Genomic DNA, 27,193 nt, shown 5'->3' on the forward strand with positions numbered 1-27,193 from the left:
ACTGGTTACGTCAGATGTAGCTTTTTACACTGGAAACCTTCAAGCGCTGAAAGGCCTTAACAACTTAGACCTGAACATGGCTGAAATTTGGGAGCAGAAGAGGTGATAATCCACTGGGAGCAGTCACTTGGCTCTGACAACAGACCGACTTTCTTCTAAGAAGCGTGACGACTGTGAGGTGAATACTTAAGAACAGAGTCCAAGAAAGGACACTATTGATAGTCGGGGAAACTAGACTCAGAGTGAGCTGCAGGGAGTGATCTTTTCAGTGTCCTTCAGCAAGAAACAAGTGATCAGCTGTCTGTGCAATGTTTTTCATTCTCTCTGGAAACAGACTCAGGTTTCTTTGGACCAAATCCAAAAGAACACATAGCTGTAACACAGCTGTAGTTGTCTAGAATGCTCTGTATATCTTTATATTAAAAAGATGCTTTGCATTTCTTCTAGTGCAATGAAATTCACATGGTGTCCCACCTTATTTAATGATGGTACAATATAAGAATCTTGCAGTTGGAACTCTGTAGAAAATGTTTTTCTCTATGAAACTATGCTGTTCTAAAATTTATTTTTTTACAGAACTTTATATAAATAAATGTCTTTTGATTGCTTGCATATAGGATTCAGATTTGTTAGGAAGCAGTCCTGTTTCAGGGTATTTCTCACAGCTGGGCTCTAAACTGCCACCTGAAGATACGATTTTCTAATAAACTGCCTGTTCACTGAAGCCATTACTAGAGGATAGAGTTGTGAACTCGTAATCATTAGCAACGACAAAATAACAGCGGGCTTCTCGTGGAACCTGAAGGTAGTAAAAAGGCTGGTGTGCAGATGGCTTCCTGCAGCTACCCCACCGCCACTTACACCAGGGTAAGTACCGTGCTGAGTTGTTTGGTTTTTCACTAAATAGAGACAGAATAGGACACAGAAAATGGGCCAGGAGGCGTTTTAAAGTTTTTAGGCTGCTTATAAAGGGTTGTACTGTTAAAGAAGGTGCAACTGAAATTAATTTAAGAGTTTTTTTTTTTAAATACTACCTTTTAAGACTGGATGCTGCCAGTACTAAGTAAAAGTGCCTGTGTATTTCACCTCACACCTCTTTACCTAAGCATAGTCTGAGTGCCTAACCCTGTGCTGATTATGTATGATGGAATGGTCTCCAGTGTGTGCGCGCCTATGGTTTCTTCAGACAGGCATGCTTATCTGTTAGCATAACAGATGTCATTCATTGTCAGTCAAAATAAAGCTATAAAATCAGAGTTGTTTTTAAAGACCAACTTCTTTAATGATACATACCAGTGTTATACTAAGCTTATAAAATAAATTGTCTGCATGTAAATACAAGAGAAACATTAAGAAATCAATAGCGATCAGGCCAGGGATTTCAATTCCTGTACAAATCTAGAAATGAGTCAAGAGCAGATAAATTAACATGTGGCTGTGGCAGTATGAACATGGACAGAGACAACGTGATGAAATCCATTTATTGAAAGAGAGGGCAGATAAAGGATAAAGATACTAATGGGTGATCCAGTCTTAAATGGGATGTGAAAAGCAAACACCACGTGTGGATACCGAGGCATTTTTCTCAAGTATTAGATTCTTTGGGTGAGTTTGGAACATCAGCGATGCCCATGCTCTCACAATACAGAAACAGAGGTATTTACAACCTTAACCCCAGTATTGTGACGTACAGTATAATCGTGATAGGAATCCCACCTGTCAGTTGTGGGGGTTAAAGAGGGTTATAGGTTGGGGGAGTTGTGAGCACATGAACTACAGGGTTTTTAAACAGCCCATTTAGCAGTAGTGAAACTTTGGGTTTATTTCAACTGTGCCTGCCATTTACACTTCATTTAAAAAAAAGTTGCATGAGTAGCTAACCATGTCCCACATGTATTGCTTCACAGCTTTATTTCTGCGGTTACAAGCAATTCAAAACTACTAAATGTTAGAGGCAAGCCTCTTAACTTCTTATCAAAGATCTGTCCATCTTACCTCAAGACAAACAGTATTGCACTTCAAGGTTATATTAACTGAGTTACAGAATCTCTTTAAGGACTGAAACATTACTTACGCACATCCATTGCGCTATGTGTCTGCTTAAAAAGATAAGCAAGAGAAATTAATTTTAAATTAATACTGCAGGGTACTGTGAGGATGACAAAGCGTAGGCCCTCTGTGTACTTATTTCTAATGCTTAAAAGGTTCTTCCGTGACCAGGCTGGTTTAGCACAGCAGCCTACAGAACCGGCCATGCCCTTCCACCGACTCAGTGGTCCAAGATCCGAAGATTGCCTGACACAATCTTGTTCTCTAGTACAGCTCCCGCGGGGATGTCAATTCTGTCGCCATGATTTGCAATGATGATAACTGTTCCCTGGAGTCACAGAGAAGAGAGTGAGTGGTCAGAAACTTTACTGTAGGGAAACTTTACTGTAGGATAGCTCATTCCAAATCAACAGTTAGAGCAGCGTTGTTGGGAGGCTGTTAACAGCCAGACCCTGCACGTGCTTCAACTGAATTACTTTTTTTTTGTACAGAGCTTTGAAATAAGCAATAATATTGGAACTATTGTAATTATAGAAGCATACTTGATATCACCAGATTATAAGCAGGGTTGCTAACTTAACAATAGATACTTGCTTTATATGATCCTATTGTGCCTGCTTGCTTTTAGGTGTAAAGATGTTGCTGCCTTAGCTGGTAATGCAGCTCACCATTACGGCTATAAGGCAAGGAAATGTAAGTACTGTGCCACAGATCCTAAGAAGCATCTGAAATAGCTCAGCTCCAACATTTACTAATCAAGAACCCCAAATTGATGAGAATGGGCCTATGGCTGTAAAGCCAGCCTGGGAAGCAAGGTGGTACATGCCTGGTAAATCACAAAGATGCAAGCATTGTTTTGGACACAGAGTCACCAGGTCTGTGGTGTTTTCACAGGCCTGTACTTGTAGACCAACCTCATCTCTTGCTAGAACTGTACAGAAAAGCACTTATTCTGGTAATGCCTTGTGCCCATTCAGAAGGGGTAATATTGGCTCAAACTTGACCGCTGCAATCCTTGTTGCAGGCCCTTTTGTTATTTTTTAATTCTTAGGAATGCTTCCAGGGGAAGGTGCTGACTTAGGATCAGTTTTCTTACAGAGTAGCAGAGATGAGTCATGTATATGCAAGAGCATCCTGCTTGCAAACTCACCTTTAATGAAACATTCTTCCCAAACGTAACATCACCTGAAACCGTGAGGTGATCCAGTTCCAGCATATCTGGAATACTTTCAAACCTCCGCAGGTAATCTTGAACCTTTTGAAGGGAAGAAAAAATACAGACTGTTTTAAATCCCTTTGTAGACAAACATTGGAGCTTCTTTTAAAAACTCTTTTTAAAAGGTAGTTCTGGAATCTATGTCTGACAAATATAAATGTTGCTACTTCTGTCATTTATTGTCATATTGTCTGAGATGACTACAACCAAGGGACAGTAAAGGCAATATCCCATCAAAGCTGGGTGAGCGCTAGAGACCACATGCAAGCCTTTACTCTTCCTCAACTGATGGGGTGAAGGAGCACAGAACAGTACGTATGATGGGTAGAGGTAGATAAAGTAAACCTCGCTTTATTTATTTATTGCTATGGACTGTGTTTTTATACCATGCGATAAAATACAAGTGCAGTTATGGGAGTTTACCTTCGTGAAAGAGCTTCCCAGCTTGACAAGAGGCACTGTCGGAAATTCTCGCTTCTCACTCATGGTTAAAGACCCAGCGTTAAGGCTGTACAAGTTCGACATCACAAGCAGGAGATCGGACGTGGTCTTAACAGGCAGAAAACGACTGCGAGGAACATTTATCCCCAGGGAGTTCTCAAAGCTCTTAATAGCAGCACCAACTGCAGTCTCCAGCTGGATAACATTCAAACCTCCATCCAGGGTCTGGAAGAGAAAACTCACGTAAGCACGACCAGCAGGTAAAGGCACTCAGCTCTACAGCCTAGCATAACTCAGAGTTCCACATTTACCAACTAGACCAGCTCCTTTTTGAAGGCATCAGTCCTTGTTTAGTTACACAGAAACAAAATTTTTTTTGAGTTCATTTCCTCTAAAATCTTGTTATCTGCTTACCTTTGGGTTAACAATGATCTCCATGTCAATAGCGTTTTTCTCTTGCAGCCTTTTAATTGCAGACAGAGCAATCCACAAATTGTTCGTGTTGAATATTTTGAATTTTGACACAGACTTGAATTCATCAACGTGTGCTTTTGGGACCTGAGCTATCTCCACCAGTCTCAGCTTGTTTTCATATTGCGTAAGTGTCCCACCCTGCAGGGGTAAAAGAAGAAGTTTAAAGCCCTGTTCGTGAGCTGCCCAACAGAGAAGCCACCACCCCAGCTGCATGCACTGCTTTGGTGCCATTTAAGTTGAACCTCGGTGAAAACGTGTTACTTGTGGTCAGCTACTGGGTTACTAATTATAGAGCGTCTTTAAATTACAGTCAGAACTGTTAAATGATCATGTTTCAGCACTCCAGAACAGTTACTTCTGTTAATGAAAGTTGCTGAGAATCTTTGACAAGTGCTGCTTTTGTCAGAAGTCATCTTCTAGCGCTTTGCTGGATTACAGTGCAAAACTTAAATCAAGCCTATTAACTCTACACCATTTCTTAGACAACCTGGACTCTCCATGGGTGAAGCCCTGTATTTTTACAGGGCCTTTTTGTGGTGTTATAGGACTGTCAGACCTTTCTTGGTATCTGACGACTAGCTGGGGGAAAACCATGTTCCCTCCAGCCTCATACTTAAAAGAGCAAAGGTAAAGTTCTGTTACATGACTAAAGTTCTGTTACATGACTAGTTACTACTCACTAAGAATATTTGATACATGCACTAAACATCTGATAAGTTGTCAAACCTGGACTTTGCACAAAGTCAGGCAGCTGTGGCAGGAGGGGATTTGCAGCCCCGACAAGCTGCGTTGCGTTATGCTCACATGTACAGCTGCACAAGGAGCTTGCGCAGGTTTCAGTCAGTAGTGATACAACTGCAATATCCCAGCTATCCCAAACCTCTCCCACGTGCAAGTGACAGTTTGGAGAAGGTAAGGAGAGTGTGACCTGCAGAAATTACTTGTTGTCAGTAATCCTTGGCTGCTGTTGCCCAGAAGCTAGATCCAATTTGTTCCATGAATTAAAACTTCATAAACTGGCTGATTTTGTGCATCTCAAATGAGATCGCAGCTGATGTGTTAAATGGTGCCTGAAATAGCTATAAGAAGATTTAATGTATGTCTGAATTCATGCATACGGAAGAGATAAGAGGCACAGATTGGCACCAACACGCGGGCACTCAGACACATTGCACAACTGTTTGCATTTACCTTCACATCTGCCCTGGTCTTGTTTGTGACTTCCATGACAAACTCACAGCGTTTTCCATTGGGTGGGTTCATAAGATGGTTCAGAATGTAGAGGTCCACAGTGGCTCCCAAGTTATCTATATTGGATACAAAAATATACTCCTTCCCCTCTGCAATGAGGTTATCCAGCAGCCCGGAGTTATAGAAGCTGGCGTAGATGTCTCCGTGGCCTGGGGGATACCAGCACTCCGTATTCTCTCCTGAGTAAGATACGTCCTTGGCTATTGGCAGCAGAGTTTCCTTATTAATTCTAGGATACCTGGAAAGACAACATTTTTGTTAGGTTGTTAGCACAAAGTAAAATGAAAATGCAATAGTTTGGGTGCAGCTACCTGGGCTTTTTCATGCAGCTTTAGATGTTATGCTTGCTAGGTCACTGAGAAGGTGCAGAACACGGTCTTTCATTCATGGATTTAAAACCACAGTTCTCAGACCATGCAGTAAAACAGCATTCCTCTGACACAGGGCTCCAGAGCATGCCAAGTACACCTCCAACCCCATCAGCCACTTTAGATAAGAGCTTTCTCTCGATAAGGAAACCACGTTCTGTCTCCCTCCAGAGCCCAGGCATCTATCCTAAAAGCAAATTCAGGAACCAAGTGGCCAGCATCCAGCACTCCATTACACCCATTTCTTGAAACCGTAGCCTGTCCCCACCCCACATCTCTCTCTAATACATCGCTTTTGACTCTACTGAACCCCCTGACATTTCAGTCGTCCTTTCAAATAATGAGATTGAACGTGAGTATAGAAAATACCACTGCTACCTCAAACTAAACACCGTACTATTTGGAGCATGAGAAAATGCAAGCTAGTGTTTCCTTTCACCTCAAGTAGAAAAGTTTTTTGATACCTGCTTTGATTAAAGGTATATATTTTCACACGGCTGTGACTGTATTTCTGCAGGATTTTCTTTGTGTCCTCATCGGTGTTGAAGGAATTCATAAGAACAAGAGGAACGTCGGTGTTGTAGGTTTTGTTTAAGTGCTGAGATGGGAAAGAAATGGTAAATTCAGCATGTATTTTTAGCTTTAACTCCTGACACCTAAGATTTTGGGGAAAAAGGAAATACACTTATTATTTCCAGTCTGCTTTATCTATCCATTAGATAAAAGAGAAAAATTCTTGTACCACTAGAATACACAATAAAGCAAGTAAAAGAAAACAAACCATTGTAAGCAGTGAAGTATTTAAGATAAGACCCATTACTTAACATATAATTAATCTTTGTTTTTAAATCTGCGTCAAGATTCCAAATTTAAAGAGCGTGACACTGCAAAACTATTCTTTTAAATTTTAGGCTACTGTTGATTACAAAAGGCATGCTTTCCCCAAAATTATTTAAGTCTGTGAGGGGAAGGTTGCAAAAACTTCTCTGCACAGCAAGCAGTTTTGAGCCTTTTTGTCAGGCTCTGAGACAGAAAATATTATCATGACCACATAATGGATGAAATGTTGCAATGGTAATTATTTGGGCATCTATAAAAAAAAACTGAAATACATGTGAGCACTTTCAGCACAGCAAAAGAAAAGAAAAAAAAAAAAAAAAAGAACAACAGAAAACAAGTGTGTTCTACCAAAAGAACATGCAGAAAATACACTTTAATTGAATTGAAATCTTGGTGCACCAGATCCCCCTTGTCTGTTGGGGAATGTTTGGGATCATTAACCTCTGGGGGAGTCAGAATACTGCAATAACCCTTTTGGGGAAGCACCCACAGACGTGAAGGATTAGGACTGCATTAGTTGGACATAAATTTAAGTGGTGTGTGGGACTCTCCTGCATACATGAGACAGTTATTCCAAGCAAAAAACATGATGAGGCAAAAATGGTTGGAGTTCTAAAAACTATGGAACAAGCACACTCGATTTCCTACTCTAATGGCCATCTTAAATATCTGCTGCAAGAGGAATATTCTGCATTAGAAACATAAGCTGAAACGTCCTCTCCCAGCACCAGCAGCTGTTACTTTTTCTTCCTTCTGAGGAAAATCCTAGCAATCACTTCCATGATGAGGGTTTTAATTTGAGAAGGAACTCAGAGCTGCTGTGAAGAGCTTTGTTCCGAGGCACACGAACAAAGCTACACTCAGACCTGCACCTGGAGGAGTCGGAAGCGAGCCCAGGAGTTAGCCACGCCAGGCCAGCTCCACAATTTGGTCCCTTGTGTAGCTGGACACAACCAGCCCTGTTCCGGTTGGTGCGCACAGGCTGAATTACTCTTGTGCTAACATGTGCAGAGAGGACAGAGTTCAGTCGCCGATTGCTCCGTCCCCTCTGTCCACATGTGCTGCACATCACTAGCGCCCATTCTTTCCACAGCAATTCTCTGCTCCACCACTAGCTCTGAGACCAGGCCCCCTTTCCCTCTTTCTTTTGGCAGGCCTCCACCGTCACCTCTCTTAAGGCTCCCACAGAAGCTCGCTGTGCCTCGCTTCACCCTGTGCAGAAAGGGAAGGCTCTACCCTGAATTACAACTCAGATACGCAGCACACTCAGTGACCACGGCTCATATGGTGAAACATGGATTGGACCCAAACTCCCCCTCGCCCCAAAAAGGGGAAGTGTGACCCTGGGCCGTGTGCTCACTGAGGTCAGACTTCTAGTGGGAAGTGTTTCTGTACTGGCCAGGACGTCAGCTCTAGGTGAAGGTGATTTCAGAGTAAGTCTCAAGTGCACGGCTCCCTTGAAGCATCCACAAGGACATTCAAAGCACATCAGAAGTTACCTCAATCTGCTGCACGGTCAGATCCAAGAAGGTGTTCTCGTTCCGCACCCCGATGAGGCTTTTGGGGCCTTTACAACCCATGCTTGTGCCCAAGCCGCCATTGAGTTTCACAACCACCAGCTTGTTCAAGACAGAAGCAATGTTATCGGGCAGCCCTCTAGCCTTTATCTTCTCATAGGGTTGGATCTGTAAGAAGCAAAATTTTCAGAAAGTCAGGTATTTGGAAGGAAAGTGCTTTCTCCTAAAAGCTTTCAAAACTTCAAACTTGGTAACCCAAATTGACATACGTGATTTAGGAAAACTACAGAACATTTGCAAAATGAGTCTACAACAGCCCCATTTGGTACAATACAAATAACCTGATCTATTCCCACCATAACCTATTCTCTAGAGAAGCCCCCTAGCCTCTGTGAGACCTGTCACCATCAGCTTCATCCAGGCATGTCTCAGTCTACTCCTTCCAGATACAGGGAGCTGACTCGATGGTGAAGAGGGGTTCAGAACAACTCAGCCCAGTTATGCTGCCTAACCCAAGCTTCCTCTTGTCCTGCAGGAGGAGGGGGGGGTCTCTTTGTGACTTGCCTAACTCCCTTCCCCGTAAGATCTCCTCCTTCAGTCAGGATGTGATTTAAGAGCGCAGGCTCCACACACTGGACATAACTTTTCTTCCCTGAGCAACCTAAAGTCAGAGCAGATTTTTTTGATACATTGCACTAAGGTTTCTCAGAAGCAACATTCTTGGCAAAAGGTTGGTTCTTTGACTCAGTCTAAAGTAATATTTATTCATATTACCAGCCCAATATAATAATTCATCACACCGAAGAGAAGCCAGGAAGGAATGCAGAAAGTTCCCAATAAAGGAATAAAGAAAGTTCCTAATTCTTATCCTCATTTTTTCAGGATGCGTTCATCAAACCTTGCAGAAAGCCTTCTACTTGCTGATATAGCCATATCCTACAGGTTTAAGAACAGAGTATGGGATACGTTTAGGGCTAGGGATAGAGAACAAAATCAGCCTTGTAATGAAAGTCAGCATGCTTTCCATTAGGCATTGCTTCCCCCCTAATCCAAAGCACATAAGTCAAGGAAACAAAGGTAATAGTGCAACAATAGGTATCATGCCAGCAAAATCAATACAATCATCTTTTAGCCTGCCCATCTAGAGATTTCCTTCCAAAGAAAAGCCTTTGTGTTTCAGTGCTGCATGTATTCTAGCAGCAAGGAAGTGATTGTAATTCTGATAAGGGATTTGTAAATCGCACAGCTGATTTCTGAAAACAAACACATACCAAGTCCTTCTCAGAAGTCTGTGTCTGCTTCAGGCAAGTCAGGCCCGAATTTCCTTGGAAATTCACGGTGCACTGGAACAAGAGTCAGATTTCTTACTCGGATGTGGGGAGGTTGGGAGGAAAACTTGTGCAATTCCAGCAGGCCACAGATGGCCGATTAGAGCGGATCCCTCACATTAGGGAAATTCTGCCTCCTGCATGATCTGGAAAGCTCACGGTATATATTTAAAGATAAGATCACTCCACAAGCTGCAGCGTAATGACTAACTAAACTCTCATTACTCAAACAGTGGTAACTGGCCCGGGAGGAACATCTTGATGCAACTGCTTGAACACATTCCACCTAAAAATGTTTCCAAAAAAGCAAGCCATTAACTGGACTTGAAAGCCTTACTCCCTCACTCAAATATTTTAGCTAATACGAAAACAGATTAAATATCTGTAAGAATAGCACGGGGTTCCTTGTTGAAACACTCTAGCTGTTGAATAGAAAACCATATGTCACTGTTGTGACTTATTTTTCTGGCTCAGTGGGCAGTGTTAGTGGAGAACAAGACGAGTTTCGGTAGTTTTGTGATACGCACTCATCAAAATGAATACAACTGAAAGCAAGAGGTTTGTCCAACAAGCTTACCAATTATTTTCCTTCTGTGTGGTTTTTAAAAGCCACTTTCTACACAACTACCAGGAGCTTTGCTGGTTGTTTCTGGCAGGTGCAATCCCTCTCAGCATCTCCTAGCACAGAGAAGACACTGGGAATTCAGTACCCCCAGACCACACGCTTCCCAGGAGAAGAGGTAACATCCAGGCTCGCTGTTGACCCTCTGCTGAGATCTAGCCAACACATGAAGGACGGGAATGTTTCCATCTACACGCTCTTTACCAAGTTCTCACATTCCAAGAAAACACGTAAATTCAGGCTTAACTGTACTTCTTCATGCTTCAAAGTGACAGAGGCTCCTACGCCAAAAACCCTTGAGACAGCCTCATGGGCAAGGCAAGGAGCCCTGTGAGTAATGCACGAACTGTCCCGAGTGCTACAATTATCACTGCCTTCAAGATAAACGTGGTTTTGCTTGGGAAAGTAAGAATGAAGAGGAAAATCACACACATTTAAGCCTCCATTTTCCAAGCTAGGTCACAGCAGCAGACATGGTAGCTGGACAGGTTTTATTTCACTCTCCCAGCAAGCCAGCTAGAAGGCAAACAGCATTATCGTGGCTCGGGCAGCACGAAGGAACACAACCAGTGCTGCAGTTGTCTGCTAATATCCACGTTCTCCTTAGCAGAAGGAATCAGCTGATTAAACAAAGCAGGTGACGTCGACATGCTGCTTTCCAGAGTGATAAGAGCAGAAATAATATGCCCCTTTGCCATTAATAAGCACACGGGTTTGTCAGAAAAATCTATACGCATCCATAAAAGACAAGGGAGGGGCAATCTGTCAGTCTGGACACAAAGTCCAACGCTAACTTGAGGACAGCCAGAACTCTGACCCCTAGCAGTGTCCCTGTGGCACCACAGTCTGATTCACACACCCAAGAGAGACAGTTTTCAAACGAGGGCTCAGGGGGTCCCAGCAATCCGACGGCCAGTGTCTCGTCTTGGTTCTGTATCGTAAGACCATGAAATCAAACACAGCACTTCAACAGAAATGCACATCTGAAGTAACCCCAAAAGAAGGTATATTAAGCCAAAACGACTGCTCTGGATTTCTGCTGCCTTGAACAAAGGATTAACAAAGGGCTCCTTTCTTGTTAACCAGCTGGCTTAAAACAGGTCTCCAAAATCCCTTACTTCAGAAGTCTGACAGTTTTAAATACGTGGCTTAAAGTGGTAACTTCACAATTTGTTATGAATAATTTATGCCAGCTCCTTTTATAAAATCAAAAGCGCAACCGAAAGGTACTTCAGTCTGACCACTTTGCTAGGGAAGCAGTAAGGTGAGTCCTTCCATTCCAGCTTTCTCACGTGAGGGTGTGACAGACTTCATTTTACACAAAAAATAAAAATAAAAAAGAAGATTTGGTATCTGGCAACATCAAGAAATGAAACTACCACTCCAATCACAACCACATCTTCCCAGTTAGTCACACAGCGTCCAGTTTACGTGCCATGTGTTACTCCAAGAAGCACAGGCAGGGTATAAGAGGCTGTTACCAGGAGGGAAATACTCACCCATTTTGGCTTGCTTTTTCCTCTCCCCAGCCCACCACGCTGCCCATGCCCTCCCCTACGTGCTAGCTAGCTGCAGCCTGTTCCCACCCCAAAGCGTGGCACAGCTTGCTGCCTCCAGGTTATAAATTATGCTCAGTTGCATCATCCCGAGATGACAGAAGGTTGAAATAAGTAAGGAAAGAGACAGCTGAGGTTGATAAGGGGGAGGAAGGTGGAAGATAAGGTGGCAGCTAGAAATGAATGGAGACTCAGGGCAAAAGGGCAAAAGACCTGAAATGCCAGGAAATAAAGCACTGGTACACCACTGTCAGCCCACTAAGCCTTATCAAAACATTGCCCTTCACATTTTAAATTTACCAGCAGGATTTTGGAAGCATCCCCACAGTCCAACTTCAGCAAAGGCTTAAAAGATGGATAACCCAGGATAAGCAAAATTGGGAGCAGCCAAATGTGGCTCCAGAGCACTTCAGCTGCAACTCAGAGCCCCGGGATGAAAGCCCCATCACGGTGCAGCCCAAATGCATGCGTGGCCTCCCCAGAAGGGAGCCTGCCCACGCCAAGCCTGCGCTGCGATACCGTGCCCTGGGGAACACGCTCTTAATGGTTTCTGTTGTGGTTTTTTTGTTTGTTTTTAAATTTGGGTTTGTGCCTGTCAAGTCAGGAGCTCGGCCATCCTGTGAGGTCTTCAGAATGAGTTTGTTTGTCCGGAGGCTTAAGGAAGCGATCTGTGTTTTTAGAGGAAACTGGGAATAAGATTAACGTATTATAACCTCCACAGGTCAACGTAGTCCCAGTGCTCCTCTAGCACAGAGGTCGATCTTTGTCTTACCATTTCCTTGTTTAAAGTGGGTTTCATTTGATTAAAAAAAAAGAGTCCAACAGGTAAGTGATCTGAATATAACTATGCTTTTTTTGTTTTTCTTTTTTATGCAGAAATTCAATCAAAGTCTAAGAAACCCATAAACTATTTCAAAAAAAAAAAAGTCCATCTTTACTTTGTACTTTCAGTAAATAAACAAGAACACATACACTTGCATGAAACTATGCTATTACACAGGGAAAGCGTCTGGGAACAAACTGGTAGCTGTCAAATTGTTTTTGCAGTAGCATGTTCTCTACTCAAAGATGCACCACACATGAGCCCTGATGTCTCCTGCTTGCTGGAAGGGTAAAGAAGGAATGGAAGCAGGCCCAAGGCGGTGATGGTTGCGCTGTTTCAACAGGGCTTTACTCTTTATTCCCTCACACCAAAAGCTGTGGGGGACAAGGGGGGAATTCAGATCCTCTGCAGTGGGTTTCTAAGGGAGGCAAGCTACCAAATGAGAAACCCGACCTACCCATGTGTGGCAGGAGCCTACACCTCTCCAGACATTCTCAAACATTGTCCTTTCTCCTCTGCAGGGGGAAATTGTTCTCCTTGGCCCTGAGCTGTATTCACACAACCCACGGGTTACGAAGCTACTGATAGCATCTGTCCTGGCCTCTGTCACATGCGTAAACCTCAACTGTCCAAAGAATACCAGGATGGGAAGGTTACTAAGTCGGGGCAGCCGTGGCAACCTAGACAAACATCATTTCAAAGCCACTTCCTAAATACCCACATCGAGCAGACTCGTACAGGACCATTTCAGATTGCCCACACAAGCACTTTATGTTACAGAGGAACACTACTGCCCTTCATCAGGAAACTTTGACTGGCAATATTCAGCTAAATTAAGACAGAGAAAGCTTTCAAGTCCGCAGAGTTGTTTTATTTATAACTTAGCTGAGAGGCTCATTTCTTCCAGGAAGTGAGATGAAGAAAACCAGGAGACTAATATTTGAAAAAAGAAAATAAACAGAACACGGACATACATGGCTTATCACTTACATGTGTGGTGTGTATACACACACAGGCACACTCTGAAATAGAGAAAAGTCTCTTGAAAACACTGAGATGTTTTTATAGACTAGGAAATAAGGAAAGTCAGCTCCTTAGGGTATGAGGAAGGGGGAAGAGCGATTACACGCACTGTACCTTCACTAGTTGGGCAGAAAGGCTGGACTATGACATCTATTTAACAGGAAGCTTGTACAGCAATCTTCACAACAAAAGTGAAAACTATCACTCCTGTAATCGTGCCTCAAGGGACTGCCAGTCAGCTACAGCTGACCTGAAAATAATCACTGAACACCACAGGTTTATGGAGCTCGTCATCTGCAACCCCACAGATCCTGCGTGGCAGGTGCTGCACACAGCTGAGGTAACTGACCCAGGCAAAACGCTGCGCAAGGACAGCGGCAAGAACAGCTCCAGAAAATGGTTATCAGCAAAGAGCTCTGCAACCAAAAGAAGGCACACGCTGGACTGGTCTTGCTTCAGCAATGCCTTGGCATCTCTGGATGTCTCTGTTGGTACAACAGAAGTAGCACGTACCAAAGCAATGGCAGCAGCCATCAGAAAGGGATCCATTAAAACAGCACCTACCAGACTTTGCACGTGATGAGTTCAGCATTCCCTGCCAGGGCAGCGTGGCAAACAAAAAGACTTCACCCATTCCCACAGATGCCTCTGCTGGTTCAGAGCGGGCTGCTTGCTGCACAGATGTGAGACAGCCACACATGGTTACTGGGTGAGTGGATTCTGGGGCTGTTAGGAGCTAAACAGGTGGGAGGGAGAGAAGCTGAACATCACAAAAGCCAGTCACACCTGGAGCAAAACCACAGCTTCGAGATAAGCCACAGCAATGAGCTTGCATGGCAGATCTGGTCACCCGCTCGTTGATGATCCAGAGATTAGAACAATTCAAAGGAACCTTCATCAAAGCGGGACCTTTTTCACATGAAATTCATTGCTAACTGGAAGAGAGGGGAGGATGGAGAGAGGAAGGATACAAATAATGTGCGCTACTCCAGTTCCAACTGGAAACACCACCATTTTCACCAGCTGTGCCATCCTCTCATAAAAGCATAAATTACTTTAAGTCTTAAGCACTAACTTAGCACTGCTACGGTCATGCTAGACGAGAATAGCAGAGGCACACTCTGTGAACCTGAGGCAGAAGAATTTTCATGCAGGAGAACACAAAATCCTTTCCATCTCACACAACCTTTTCCTTCCCACTACGAGGGAAACTACACACAAGAAAATCCTCTAGCAATCTTCTAGCTGCTATGCAAGGATCTTTGACAGAAGCGGTTTTGCAGAATGTTGATATGCAAAAATCAGACAGAACTGAAGCTTTTTGGTCTAGTGCAATCCCTCTTTTATTCCACTTGCACATCCGTTCAGGAATACCATCTGTTCATAGTCAGTTTATTCTATCCACAGTCCATTTATTCTGCTATACTTTCAAAAGGGAACACGTAGAACAAATGGAAGAGGCAGGACATGGATACAGCATTCCAGTGGTGCAGGATGCATCTGAACAAACTACAGAAGATAAAACATCCTGAAGGTTACAAGCATAGATCTGTCAGAAAGACAGGGACAGCTGATACAGCAGAATGGGTCACGAATGCAGGAATTGACAGCAGATACCCAATTCCAAGTGCACACAGAGAAGAAATAGCAAATATGCACACAACCTTCTAGTTCTTATCTAAAAAGACTGTTGCCCAAACTATGAAGGTGTTTTTTTTTGTTGTTTTTTTTTAAATCTCTAACTAATGGATCCATACAATTCTGTACCTACAGACCCTTGCCTTCCCAAGGTCAACATTGAAATGAGTTACTCAAGGGCCAAGGTAGCCACATGCTGTGACTGTAAGATTGCTCCTAAAAATAAACACCATATCGCTACTTCACGGAGAACATCGGTGGGAACTTCATTCCAAAGCTTCTAGAAGATTTCAGGAACAGAAGCATACAAAAAGTAGAACCTTGCTGTGTTTTGACAACAACAATGGTTGTGTTCAGGCTGGGCAGACATTAAAAGCAACTATTTTTCTCACTAACAAAAAGGTTATAAATACCAAATTTAACGTGCTGAAGGTGCATCAGAAAGCTTCAAGAACGATTCACTACAAACGGGATCTAGAGATTTATACTTGGCACTGGGCACCATTCAGAAGAGAAATGCAGCTTGATCCTCACTCCCTGCCACTACCTCCAGTCTACTCTAAGGTCAATACCACCCCGTACTAGACTCCAGGGGATTTAAACATTTAGCAGGTGGGACATGAGTCACACCCACAGCATTCAGATGCTGTCTGAAAAGCCAAAAACGTGATTTCACCTTTAAAGTCTTACTCCTTTCTTCCTGCATCATGCCCAGTACAGCTCTCCAAAATGAAGGAAGTCTGCTGCTCAGTTCAGGGCCAGACTGCCTCAAAAATTATTTTCCTTTGCTGAAGTTCCAACTCCCCCTTTTATGTCTTCACTATCGTGTCTGAAATGAGCTTAAGCAGAAAGCTCAGAGTAGAAACCCAGTCCTGATGCAGTTAACAGTTCCGCCCAGGCCTCTGTCATGCATTTACTTCATTTGCGGTTGCATCAGCTCCAACACAAAATATGAAACTCAGCCTTGCTAAATATTTCAGTTCCTTTTGGCACAGGTATTGGAAATGACAACTTGGCAAGGAAGCCCTGGATCTTGAAGGGTCTTTAATTCAGAGAAAAACAAACGTCGGGAATTCAAATTCAGGCAGGATCCCTGCAGCATCAGGCCTGCTAGGTGTCGGCACTGCCATTTAGCTGTTCCAGTCACACGTAGGCTCTAACACGCAGAGGAACTGCCTCATCACCTCCTAAGCACATACACAAGAGCAGAAAGTGCTCCCCAGTAATAAAAATCACTTCTTGCTCTAAGGATTTGGAACACTGGGCTTGACAAGCAAGCGCTGATGGGGAAATACTTCAGGAACAAAAATGGGCAGGAATGACAGGGCTCACAGGCACATGACTACAGTGTTAGTCATTTGAGACACATCTCGAAATTGTGGTCAGGGATTCTGCTACGATAACATCTAGCTTCATTTGGTTTTGCACACAATGTCACCAAAGTGATTTTTGGAACAGTCTGTGTGAGGCAACATTGGGAGTGTGACTGATCTCAGAAGTATACTCCTACTGCAAGGATGTTTGGAACGGTTTGCCAGAGAGACAAAATGAGCATCTGGGCCCTCATCATGGGTAGACTGGAGAGGAATACACCCATATTAGTCAATATGTAGCTGCAGAAAAACAAGCTAGTATCTACTCAGCACCAAAGGACAGTTTAAAAAGAAATAGCACCGAATGAACCCTTAAAACCTGCTTCCAGATTTGAGGGTTAGGAAGACATTTGATTTTTGATTAAAAGCATGCCTTTTTTTTTTTTTTTTCCTTCATGATATAGTTCTTTGAGGTGACAGCTCAAGCTGCAGACAATCCAAGCAGTGGGTTAAAAAAAAAATTATCATAATAGACATGCTCCTTTCACACTCAAAGTGCTTTGGGTGCTCTCTTTAGCTCACTGATGAGGTTTTGCATTGCTGCTCTGAGGTTAACTTGTTCACTGCTGTTCCCTCAGAGGCCTCCCAGCACGACTTTGTTACTGCTTCCAAGTCAAACAAACAGATCACTGCAATCTACATCAACAAGATTAAATTACACTTGCCGTGTCCACATTCTTTACCTCGTCTCCTCCTCGTTAACCAGCACTCTAAGTGCACTTTCTTCTCTGAAGACTGTAACAGTAATGGGTCCTAACTATGCCAGCTATCACTGTAAGCCTTTGGACATATAGAAGGAAAGCATCTGGAAGGAAAAAACAAGTCAGAAGTTTACCAATATAGCACGAAATGGGTTCAATCTTGTGTTATCTTCATCTGGAGCCTACAGCTTGCTTGCCCATCGGTATTAGTTGCTACGCTAAAATATGGAGTTCAGGAATAAAATCTCCCATTGCAGAGAAAAAGGGGGAACATTACACCACAATTACATTTCGGTTTACTGAAAGGAGTCTTTACTTGTCAGCAGATGCTTCAGAAAAGAACAGAAAACTGCATTCAAAGAACAAGTACCATGGATAAAACATTAAGTGACCCATGGAAGTCTGATCAGAAATTCTCCTCCTGCGCAGCACAGCATTGCAGAAAAGCCTGGAACACCTTTCCCACTGAACCTGACATTCAGAAGAACCTTATGCAAAACAGAAAACTAAAAGCTAAAGCCTAAAAATGCAGTGAACCATTCAATAACTCTAAGCTGGTAAAATCTTTGGCACATTTTTGGGTGCTTATACATATAGCCACGCGTACGTGCACACCTGTATGTATATAGATATATTTTATAAGTGTATGTGCATATATATACACACATGCACCTACATACCTAAACACGTACTTTGAGCTTCACCAGCTAGCAGTTGAAGATCACACATGCCAGAATTCTTGATCCTTTGGGCAGATCAAGCAGCAAGCCAATTCCCCAGAAAAATCACAGGCAAATCAAGTCACCCTGGGGACTGTAAGTCCTTCCTTTCTAGGCCATGCTACTTGTAGCACAAGAGTCTCAAAAGTAGATGAGAACCTCACTGCCCCCCACACCCTCACCTCATAAAATGACATCATCAAAATGGGCGATTATAAACCAGCTACAAGATTAACCAACCAGCTTTCCAAAAGTCTTGCCCATAATGTTCTCTGTGCTGTTCCCACAGGACCAAGAGGAGAGTGCACTGTAAGCTTTTATAGCTACGGGATGAAAACTCCATGAGAGCTGAATAAAAGCACTCAATCTGCATATATTTCACAGATACCTGTTCCAAAGAAGTTAGGACTGCAGACTTGATTCTGAAGCCCTTCTGAAAATTATCATTCTTCATCCCTTTCAAAAGTTCCTACTGTTCTCATCTACTAGTAAGATTGATAGCTCTAGTTGTAACGAAATCAAGATTTATCGAATAATTCCGCAAGTCATATCCCTCAGCAAAGAATAATTTGGAAGACGTTTCTCTGCAGGTCACCTGAAAACACTTTCATGTAGGACACCTTTCACTTTCCACAGTCCCAACATGACACGTATTATACAGGTGGTGGATCTGGGATAAATACAAGAAGGTTTTGAGGAGGACAGGGAAATGAAACCCTTGCAGTTGGGGGGGAAAAAATAATAATAATAATAAAAAAAAATAATCAAGAAAATTAAGAATACTTTCAATTTTGAGAGCACTCAACCCACCTCCTGTCAGATCAGGAAAGCAAGAGATCTTTATTTCAAAGTGAAGACAGCATGGGGAGGAAACTTGTTTGAGGGTATTTTTCCCTGTCTTTTTTCTGTGACATCTTCTGTGACTCCTTGTGATTTGGAGTTCATGCTAGGAAGCACACTCTCATCTAAGAACACGCATTTTTCTCACCTGAGCCAAAGCAACAGGATGCTGCATCTTTTTTCCCCTGTTTTTGATCAGAAGTTGCTTCCTAGCTAAGGGACACAGATGAGGATGAGCCAGCACAGGCCAGAAGGAAGAAGAGAGATACCAACTCTAAACGTGCCCTCCTTTCAGCCCTTTGTGATCTTAAGTTAGGCCTTCTTTTTAAACAGCTTGCCTTGCGTGGGCATCTCCAACAACCTATTTCAGTGTTGTCTAATGCCTCCTGTTTGACATTTGCTCCCATTGTCCTGCCCAGTAATTTTCAGTCCCTTGCAGAACTTGATTTTTTTTTTTTCCCTCCACTGAAAGTGTGCGAAACCTTAAAAATGGACAGACAATAGCTCTCCCTCTCCACAAAGCAGCCTATTCACTTGCATCAAATTACTGTAATTTAATCCCAGGCTTTATCTTGACACAGAGAACAGTTTATTCCGTTCATTGATTGTTGCAGCTACCCTTTTACATATTCAAAAGTTATCACTCCCCTAGAGCCTCACCCCTCTCTAGACTAAAAGCAGCCCCCTTTTCTGCAGACTTCCTTATAAAACGTTATCTAGAACTCCAACTTCTCACCTTGGCCTCTTTCCTCAAGGTGGATTTTTCTCCCCAAAGCAACAGTTTGCTCGGTGTTACAGTACAGAAGAGACAGACATCGCATGTTTTTGAAGTTAAAAGAAAACACTCAACCTTGGAAAAAGCCCTATACTTGCTCTAAAACAGCATCATTCATCAACGCTTTAGAAAGCAGCGCTGCATCTGTTCTGGAAGTAACTGGCCAGCCTGTCTTTCAGTTGCAAACAGAGCCTTGATTGAATCACCACAGAGGCGAAGAGAGACCACAAATGTGTAAGGAAGTCTCAGGATATGCCAAGATTACGGCAGTGGGAAAAGCAAGAATTCGTAGCACAGCTACACCGTTAGTTACGCAAGAGTCCAAGGACAGCCTCGGGCTGCAGATGAATCAACCAAATGAGGTTAGGTTTAATAGGAATTGTTTATTTCGGTACTAAATATTGCTGAAAAAAAAAATGTTTAGTGCTTTTTCAGCAACATCTCAAGTAGCAGGTTGTAAGTTACAACACCAGAGATGGCATTAGAAAACGATGCTCAAAAGCCCTCAGTCAGCTACAAGTTTCAGATTCCTCACTTTTACAGAGCTGCTGTAGATTACAGAAGTTGCTAAGTGAGCTATATAACCCAGCCCACTTGCCATATGTCCCTTTCGAATTATTTAGCAGAATGGATTGTTGGAAACAGTCTCAACTGAGACGCGCGACCTTCTGTCATGGGCAGGAAGGAAAGGGGAACAACAAGAGTCCTACCTACTTCCCCTCTAACAAAAGTTACCAGTCACTCCAGAGAAGGTACCAAATGGTAAGATGGCATCTGTCCCACTTTGCTCCCCTGCTCAGAGAACAGCTAACAAAATAACACTGCAGAACTTGATGCATATGTTAAGCAGGACCTGATGTTCAGGAACACACACAGCATATGTCTGTAAATTATTACTTCTCAGCTAGAGCCCGAAGTGTTGTCCTACGTGATTTTACAGAACCGTGGCAGTTACACCTATTCCATGGTATATAGCTTTATGTCCCCTACTGACTGCGTCTCCATTGCAACTTACAGAATCTTCTGGTGGTCTTTGAATCTTCCCCCAGTCCACAGATGGTCCCTTTTCTTGTAGGAATCTATGAAATAGCTTCTTAAATCCTTCCAGGTCATTTTTGGTGTGCTACAGAGAAGAAATAATATTAATTAATACTGGTATTTATTAATACCTACCCTATCATGGAAGCATTTTTACAAACTTGATATACAACACATTCACAAGAGCAAGTTTGTCAGCTCGTGAGGTACAGACATGATAAAATTTTAAATTCCAAAAGGTGCCAAAAGCTCATTCTCACTAAAACTAAAAATGGGAGTGGGGGTTAAAGGGGGGGACAAAAAAAACAAAACAACAACAAAAAACACACACACACACAAAAAAAAAAAAGACATCCAACACCTTGGATACCTAAAAGGCAAGTCTTTATTCAAAACTATAACCACAAGAATTTGGCCAAATCTTTAGAGTAACAGCTTTACCCTCTTTGTCTGTAATCCATTACAGATTATATAGAACCTTTAATAACTAAAGATGATTAAACACTTAGTAATAACTCTGTCGTGCAGTTTGCATGCAACAAAAAGTCTCCTACTGACACTGTATCCAGGCTACTCTTCCACACAAGACCCAAGCACATCTTAAAAATAAGGATAGCAATATTCTGTGATTTGTCCCCTTGTATAAAATCTCTACCTTCTCAGGCTTTGAGTTGCATTCACATCACACTTCTTACCTCCAGCTCATTTGAAGGTGCAGTTGCAAGTATCTTATCAAGTTCTACCTTCATTGAATACTCCAGCTCTTGTCGAATGACTTCCTGAAACTGTGAGGGGCCAGCCTGAGACATGGCTTTACTGAAATCTTAAATTAAAAGGAAAAAAGAAAAAAAAGGTTAAAGGGGAAAAAAAAGAAAAAAGAAAACTAGCTTATTTAGACTGCAGACAGCTTTCAGATTTCTTCGGGGAAAAAAAAAATAATCATGTAATCCAGTCTTGTTTTATTACTGTGCAAGCACTCCAGGAACCTAGAGATTTTGCTCCTAGTAACTTGGAGAACAGATCTTAAATTGCGTGCGAAAAACAGCCAACCTTCTCTCAAAACTCTAAAAAGTTCCAGAAGATCAATGATCCGTCACAAGAAATGTTCCAAATCCACAGCAGCACACGTATTTTTTGCTAGGCAGCTAAAGTGTTCGTGTCCTACCACATCAACTTTTACTTTAGCAAGTAAAAACGCAAAAAAGCCATTCACTAAAAAAATATTGTATGCAGAACATTGTGATCGAGGGCATCCTTCCGTTCACAGAAGCAAATAAAAACACGTTTTAATTATTTATGCTGTGCATTTTCACACGGTCTTCCGTTTGTTCCAGCAAATATTCCCTTCCTTTATCGTATGAGTATTTTCACACTACAGCATGCCCTTCAGTTACTAAGCAACCTGGAAAAATAGTCCGTCCATCACTTCAGCATTTGTTTTGCTTCTGAAAGTGATAAGCTCCATGGATGTGAAAGAGTAAATACACAAACGGTCCATGCAGTGAAGCCCATAGTCAAAGCACCGCACAGGAAGGAATGGAAGATAGCTCGACTTTATTTTCCAGAAGAAAGCATGTGAACTGAGTGCCTTCCCTAAAGACATTCCGAGTATGTTCTCTAAAGACCTCGGTTAATTTAATTTCTGCCAAATCCCTTGAGTAATCGCTTCTCTATAACACGGAGAATGATGCATTGCCAAATATAGCTGGAATGTTAGAAACACCCTGATACTAGTACAAAAAAGGGGCAGGAAAAAACTTTGCGAGTGAACTGATAGTGCCAGGAAACAGAAGAGGCAGCCTTGGTTAAAGTTTTCTTATTTGGGACACGCATTAAAAGGCTATTCTATCGAGAATGCCTCGGAAAGCCAGGGGCAGTTCGTTCGCATTACAGTTTTGATTGTATTTTTAAGCAAAATACTCCCCGGACTCGGTCACAGTGTCAAGCCCTTGCTTTGAAGCCCACAGAAGCCATTTTCCTGACTGCACTGTTTTGCAGGTAGGGAAGGAAAAAAAAAAAAAAAAAAAAAAAGGGAGATAGAGAGGCAAGTGCTGCAGTGCACACACCGTGGTGTAACACAGGGGAAATGCCAGCACCAGATGAATAGCACAATTAACAATAGGTTCATTTTTTCATCGCATGCTTCACTTGGTAGTAAAAACAGGTTAACAGTTGGAGGCACCTTAGGCTTATCTTTCCAGGTGAAATAAGTAAAAACACAAGAGCTCTTCACTGAAAGTACTTCCTCCTACAGAAGGGAGCATAAGATCTCTACCACCTGAATAGTTTCACCCAGAACTGCTGAGCTTTCCTTCCCTCATTTCGACTTGATGCACATGGAAACAGTGTTTAAACTTCCAGGGCGACAACAGCTACAAGATACTTTCAGCTGTTTGTTTGTAATCCTCCCTACAAGGAGTTGTAACACAGGGCTGGGGTTACAGCAACAGCAGCAACCATTTCTCGCAGCTCATCAGCCTGTAAAACATGCTGAACCTCCCGATATGATGCAACGCAGCCCAGCAGAAACTCTGCAAATACCAAGTATTCAACAGAGGCTGTCATTTGTTAAGGAAGAGCCAGCAAACAGCCATCCCGGGCTGCCATGTAAGCAGGAAGATCCTGTTGGCTCGCGATGGCCAAAAGACGTGTATCTCCCTGATAAAAAAACAAAAAAGCATTGAGAGATTAAGCAATATCAGAAGCAAACCAAAAGGATAAGGCAGAGGAAAAGTAAACACGTGATAACACATTCTCCAGGGCTTCATGAGCAAATGCTGAAGGCGTGCGGAGCAGCAGCCCGATGGTCCGTGCCCAGAGCCACCACCCCGCAGCCTCCTGGCCACCATTTGGTGGCCACCACTGGTCTCATCCAGCCCACCAGGATGTGGGTGGCTGGGGAGAGCCCTGCTGGCGCTGCCCATACTGGGATCATCTGGGGGAAAGAGGAATGAGAGAGCTGGCACAGCTGGAGTCCACAAAAACACGCTTCCAACCCAAGTATTACGGGTGCAGGGAGGGATCTGTTGCGCAGGGTAAGAATTTCAGTGCTGTACCCAACGTCGAGGAGCTCAGCACCAGCCTTCCTGCTGGGATTTCCTCCCTAAGGAAAACCCCTCCAGGGTTTGGGGAAGAAGCTGGTGTTTCTGTCCTCCAGCCTAGCGATGGCAGGAGGATGGCTGCTGTCCTTCAGCGTGCGCTGCTGTTAAATTTAACAGCCCAGGTTAACGTTTATTTCCCTCTTCGCCGTAATGGCAACGAAGTAGAAAAGCCAGCACGACTGCATTTCTAAGGGCAGTTATTTCCTACAGGCAAGGCGAATTTCCTAAGGCTGCAGTGAAAAGTAGTTATGGCACCTCTGTAAAACCAGACGGGAGGCAGGGGTGCTGCAGAACTGCAGGAAGAGACTTCCCAGGGGACACGCTGCCCTGAGCTTCCAAATTACCTTTGAAAAAGAAATGCCTCTTCCAAGCCACACTGCAACCACTGCCTCGGATTGCAGCTGAAGCTCACTTTTACGGGATCGCTGTTCTTCAGCTCCCCTCTGAAGGAAGAAAGGGGTGGGATATGGCAGCGGAAGACTCACAAGGGATGGGCCCACACAGGAATGAGTGCAGAACAGAAACGCGTGATGAAACAGTTGGGGCTCCAGAAAACACCGGGTTTTCAAGAAAAATGACCACCCAGGACACCTTCTTTTAATGCCTTCAGCAGAAAATGCTCCGTCAAGTTGTAGAGAAAGACCTTTAGTCAAGTCACCGGTGGAGAGTTTCACTCAAACAATATTGTCCCCACCTTTATTTCTACTTTGCTCTTATCTCCCTGTTAGCCTGCCACTGTCCTCACACCGTGAACTATGGTAAAGAGCACAGTATTTTTAGGTTTATGATGCATGATTTTATAACTGACACTTGGGAAACAAACAATATACGATAAATCAGATCAAGTTACTAAAGAGGAGACCGTCACGAACCATGGGAAATAAAATAAGGGCCAGGCTTCCCCAACTGCACACGGAGAGAACAGCAGTGTATTTTCTTTCTGCCATCCCTCCTTTTATTTTACATTAAAAGAGGGAACACACAAAGCTCAGTTTTGTTGCCCTAAGAGCTCATTAACTCGCTCAGAAGAGAACTCACTGCCTTAGTACATAGCATACGGGGTCATGGCACAGGAAGGAGTCACGGGACAAGCCAAGCAAGAAGTCCTCTCATGAAAACGTAGGGATCCTTTGGGCTGAGGGTTGAGAATTGTAATTAGCACCGCAATCCAAGCAAGCACACTGAAAGAGCTACACCAGAAAATTATTTCTATTTCCTCGGAGCCAGACTACTTGCATAAAAATCCGGAAGGTTGGCCCGTAAGTTGAAACACGCAGCTGAACTTTAAATGCTCTATCCTTGAACTCGGGGCTGAGGGTACAGAGTGAATGCCTTAACTTCCACCGACTCCGCTGGAAAGTTCAAGGCAATTTTTATCCTTGACAGGGATAAAAACTTCACAGACGTCCACACTGCCCAACACAAAACTGAGAACTACTACTTCGCTTGACTTTTGAGAACTCAACAAACCGAAGAAGCATTTGCAAACTTCTTTCTCCCTACCACTACAGGCAAAATTTGTCAACACACACGGCACTGAAGCACACAAGAAGTGAAACCTCGCCACTGTCTTCCCATCACAGAGAAGCATGTTACCCTGAGCTCGCTCAGAAGTTTGCAACCCAGGACGCCGTCCTGGCCAGCCGCGTACACCAAGGGCTGCGATGTTACTGCTCAGACCCAGCACGATTTCTGAGTCTAGAGGCTGATCCTCCTGCTAAAAATATCGCCTGACATCAGCAATGTGTTTTGGTGCTATCAGCCTAGTAAAAGTACTCTTTAAAGAAGCTTCTAGTGTTGTCAAAACCTCGGTAATATTTTAAGAACTGGCTTCGATCTTTACGTAGGTTAACACAGTACCACTTGCCTGCAAGATGGCTACCTCCAGCAGAAGGCTGAGATAAGCCAATTCCGCTTAAAAAGAAGGCTTCAGAGCCTATTTTTGTCACTCGTTTCACAGCAAGAAGGGGCTTGTCTTGACAACTTTCAGGACACCAGGTGAGCAGCGTGGCTTCAGCACTTCCCCGAGCGGTGCTGTGCATTTCGCCCGGCTGTCACAGGACATTCACAAAGTGTCACTGCACTTACACAGCAAGTGTTGCACACTCCTGGACATCCACTGGGCGAGCGGCTGATTTCCCAAAGCCTGCAGAAGCTCTCGGTTCCCCACAGGACCCAAGTTCACACAGCAAAAGACCTACTATTGCCCACTCACTCTTTTTTTCTAAAGGCGGTGACAGGCCTGAATGGACTTACACCAAGAAAACCTACAGGCGTGAAACCCGCAACAGAAAAACCACACACGCACCACTAGGATCACCAGAAAGGAGGGGAGGGAGGGGGAGAAGTGCCACGGCAATGCACCAAAGTAATTTTTCTTCCTGAAATGACCCTCGCGGGTCGGTTCCCTGTTTCCCAATGTACGATTCCCAACTCAAGACAGGGCAAGACGCTCACAGGGCAGCGTGCCGGCGCCTACAGCGGGGGCTGGCAAATGCCAAAACACACTCAGACCTCCAAAAAACTTGGGCAGACGGGGAGAGGCAAAGGGGGGAGCCCCCTACATGCATCAGCTGTGGTGAGGGGCTGTCGGGGTGCTGCGTGGCGGAGCAGACGGCCACGTCCACATCCACGGACATGTCCACGGGACGGGCACCGTCACCTGCCGGGGGAAAGCCTGGCACCCCTCACAGCCTGCTGCTGAGGAGAGAAAAGGAGGCGGCACGGCGTCAAAGCGAAATAACCGAAATAACACCAAGCGGGTGCGGAGCGAGGTCCCTGCGGCGGAGCAGCCAGCCTACCTTTGGCGAACGACATCTTCGCTCCTCGGTGAAGGCGAGCGCAGGGAGAAACAGCACACCCGGCCGGGATGGGATGGGATGGGATGGGAGGGGAGGGAGGGAAGGAGGAAAGCAGCGGCCCCGTCCCCTCCGGGAGCAGCCTCCCGAGCCCGGCGCAGCCCCGTGCTCGCCCCGAGCAATTTAAATTTCATCAGTGGCAGAGGCGGACCCAGCAGCGCGCCGGCATTCACCACCCCTTTCCCCCTAACCCTCCCCCGGGCCGAGCCTCCCGCCTCCGCGGGGCTCCCACCGGGCTCCTCCCCGCTCCCTGCACGGGCCGGGTCGGGCAGGGCACGGCCGAGCCCCCCGCGGCCGCCATTTTCCCTTCTCCCCCCCCCCCTCCCGCCTCAGCCTCCCCCCTCCCTTTCCCGCCCCCCCGCCATTTTCCCTCCCCTCAGGAGCGGGCGCTCGGCCCCGCCCCCTCCCGGCGCGAGCGGCCGCCATGGCCGCGGCCCCGCCGGACCCACCTGGGCGCTGCGGCGCGGCGGGGGGCGGGGGGAGCCGGGGGAGGGGGCGGGCTCTTCCCGGCGGGCCCCGCGGGGGCGAGCATGCGCGGGAAAAGGCGGGGGGGGGGGAGGTGTTTTTTTTTGAGGGGGGAACCCCGATTTTGGGCAGTTTTGAGGGGGAAGTGGGGCTGTGCCTCTCTGCCGCAACTCGGGG

General features: G+C 44.4%; 2 protein-coding genes across 4 annotated transcripts in view; one reads left to right on the forward strand and one right to left on the reverse strand.

Annotated features, from left to right (window-relative positions):
* VPS54 (VPS54 subunit of GARP complex) overlaps positions 1-1,637 on the forward strand; it is a 49,542-nt gene extending 47,905 nt beyond the window's left edge. For both annotated transcript variants that reach the window (XM_084512745.1, XM_084512746.1), the window contains one exon: positions 1-1,637. In XM_084512745.1, the coding sequence (XP_084368871.1) occupies positions 1-106 (106 nt within the window). In that variant the 3' untranslated portion in view covers positions 107-1,637.
* On the reverse strand, positions 1,258-26,729 carry UGP2 (UDP-glucose pyrophosphorylase 2). 2 transcript variants are annotated; one of them, XM_084512747.1, is made up of 11 exons: positions 26,495-26,712; positions 21,288-21,415; positions 20,570-20,677; positions 9,428-9,499; positions 8,139-8,324; positions 6,264-6,397; positions 5,372-5,669; positions 4,121-4,318; positions 3,689-3,931; positions 3,200-3,304; positions 1,258-2,377 (listed from the first exon to the last, which is right to left on the reverse strand). In XM_084512747.1, the coding sequence occupies exons 1-11, from the start codon at positions 26,508-26,510 to the stop codon at positions 2,270-2,272; spliced, it is 1,596 nt and encodes a 531-aa protein (XP_084368873.1). In that variant the 5' UTR covers positions 26,511-26,712; the 3' UTR covers positions 1,258-2,269. The 2 variants fall into 2 exon arrangements, with proteins under 2 accessions (XP_084368873.1, XP_084368874.1); XM_084512748.1 differs by lacking the exon at positions 9,428-9,499 and having other exon boundaries at positions 26,495-26,729.
* Between the last annotated feature and the right edge of the window lie 464 nt (positions 26,730-27,193).

The sequence above is a fragment of the Aythya ferina genome, assembly GCF_964211825.1.
Source record: "Aythya ferina genome assembly, chromosome: 3".
Taxonomy (NCBI): domain Eukaryota; kingdom Metazoa; phylum Chordata; class Aves; order Anseriformes; family Anatidae; genus Aythya; species Aythya ferina.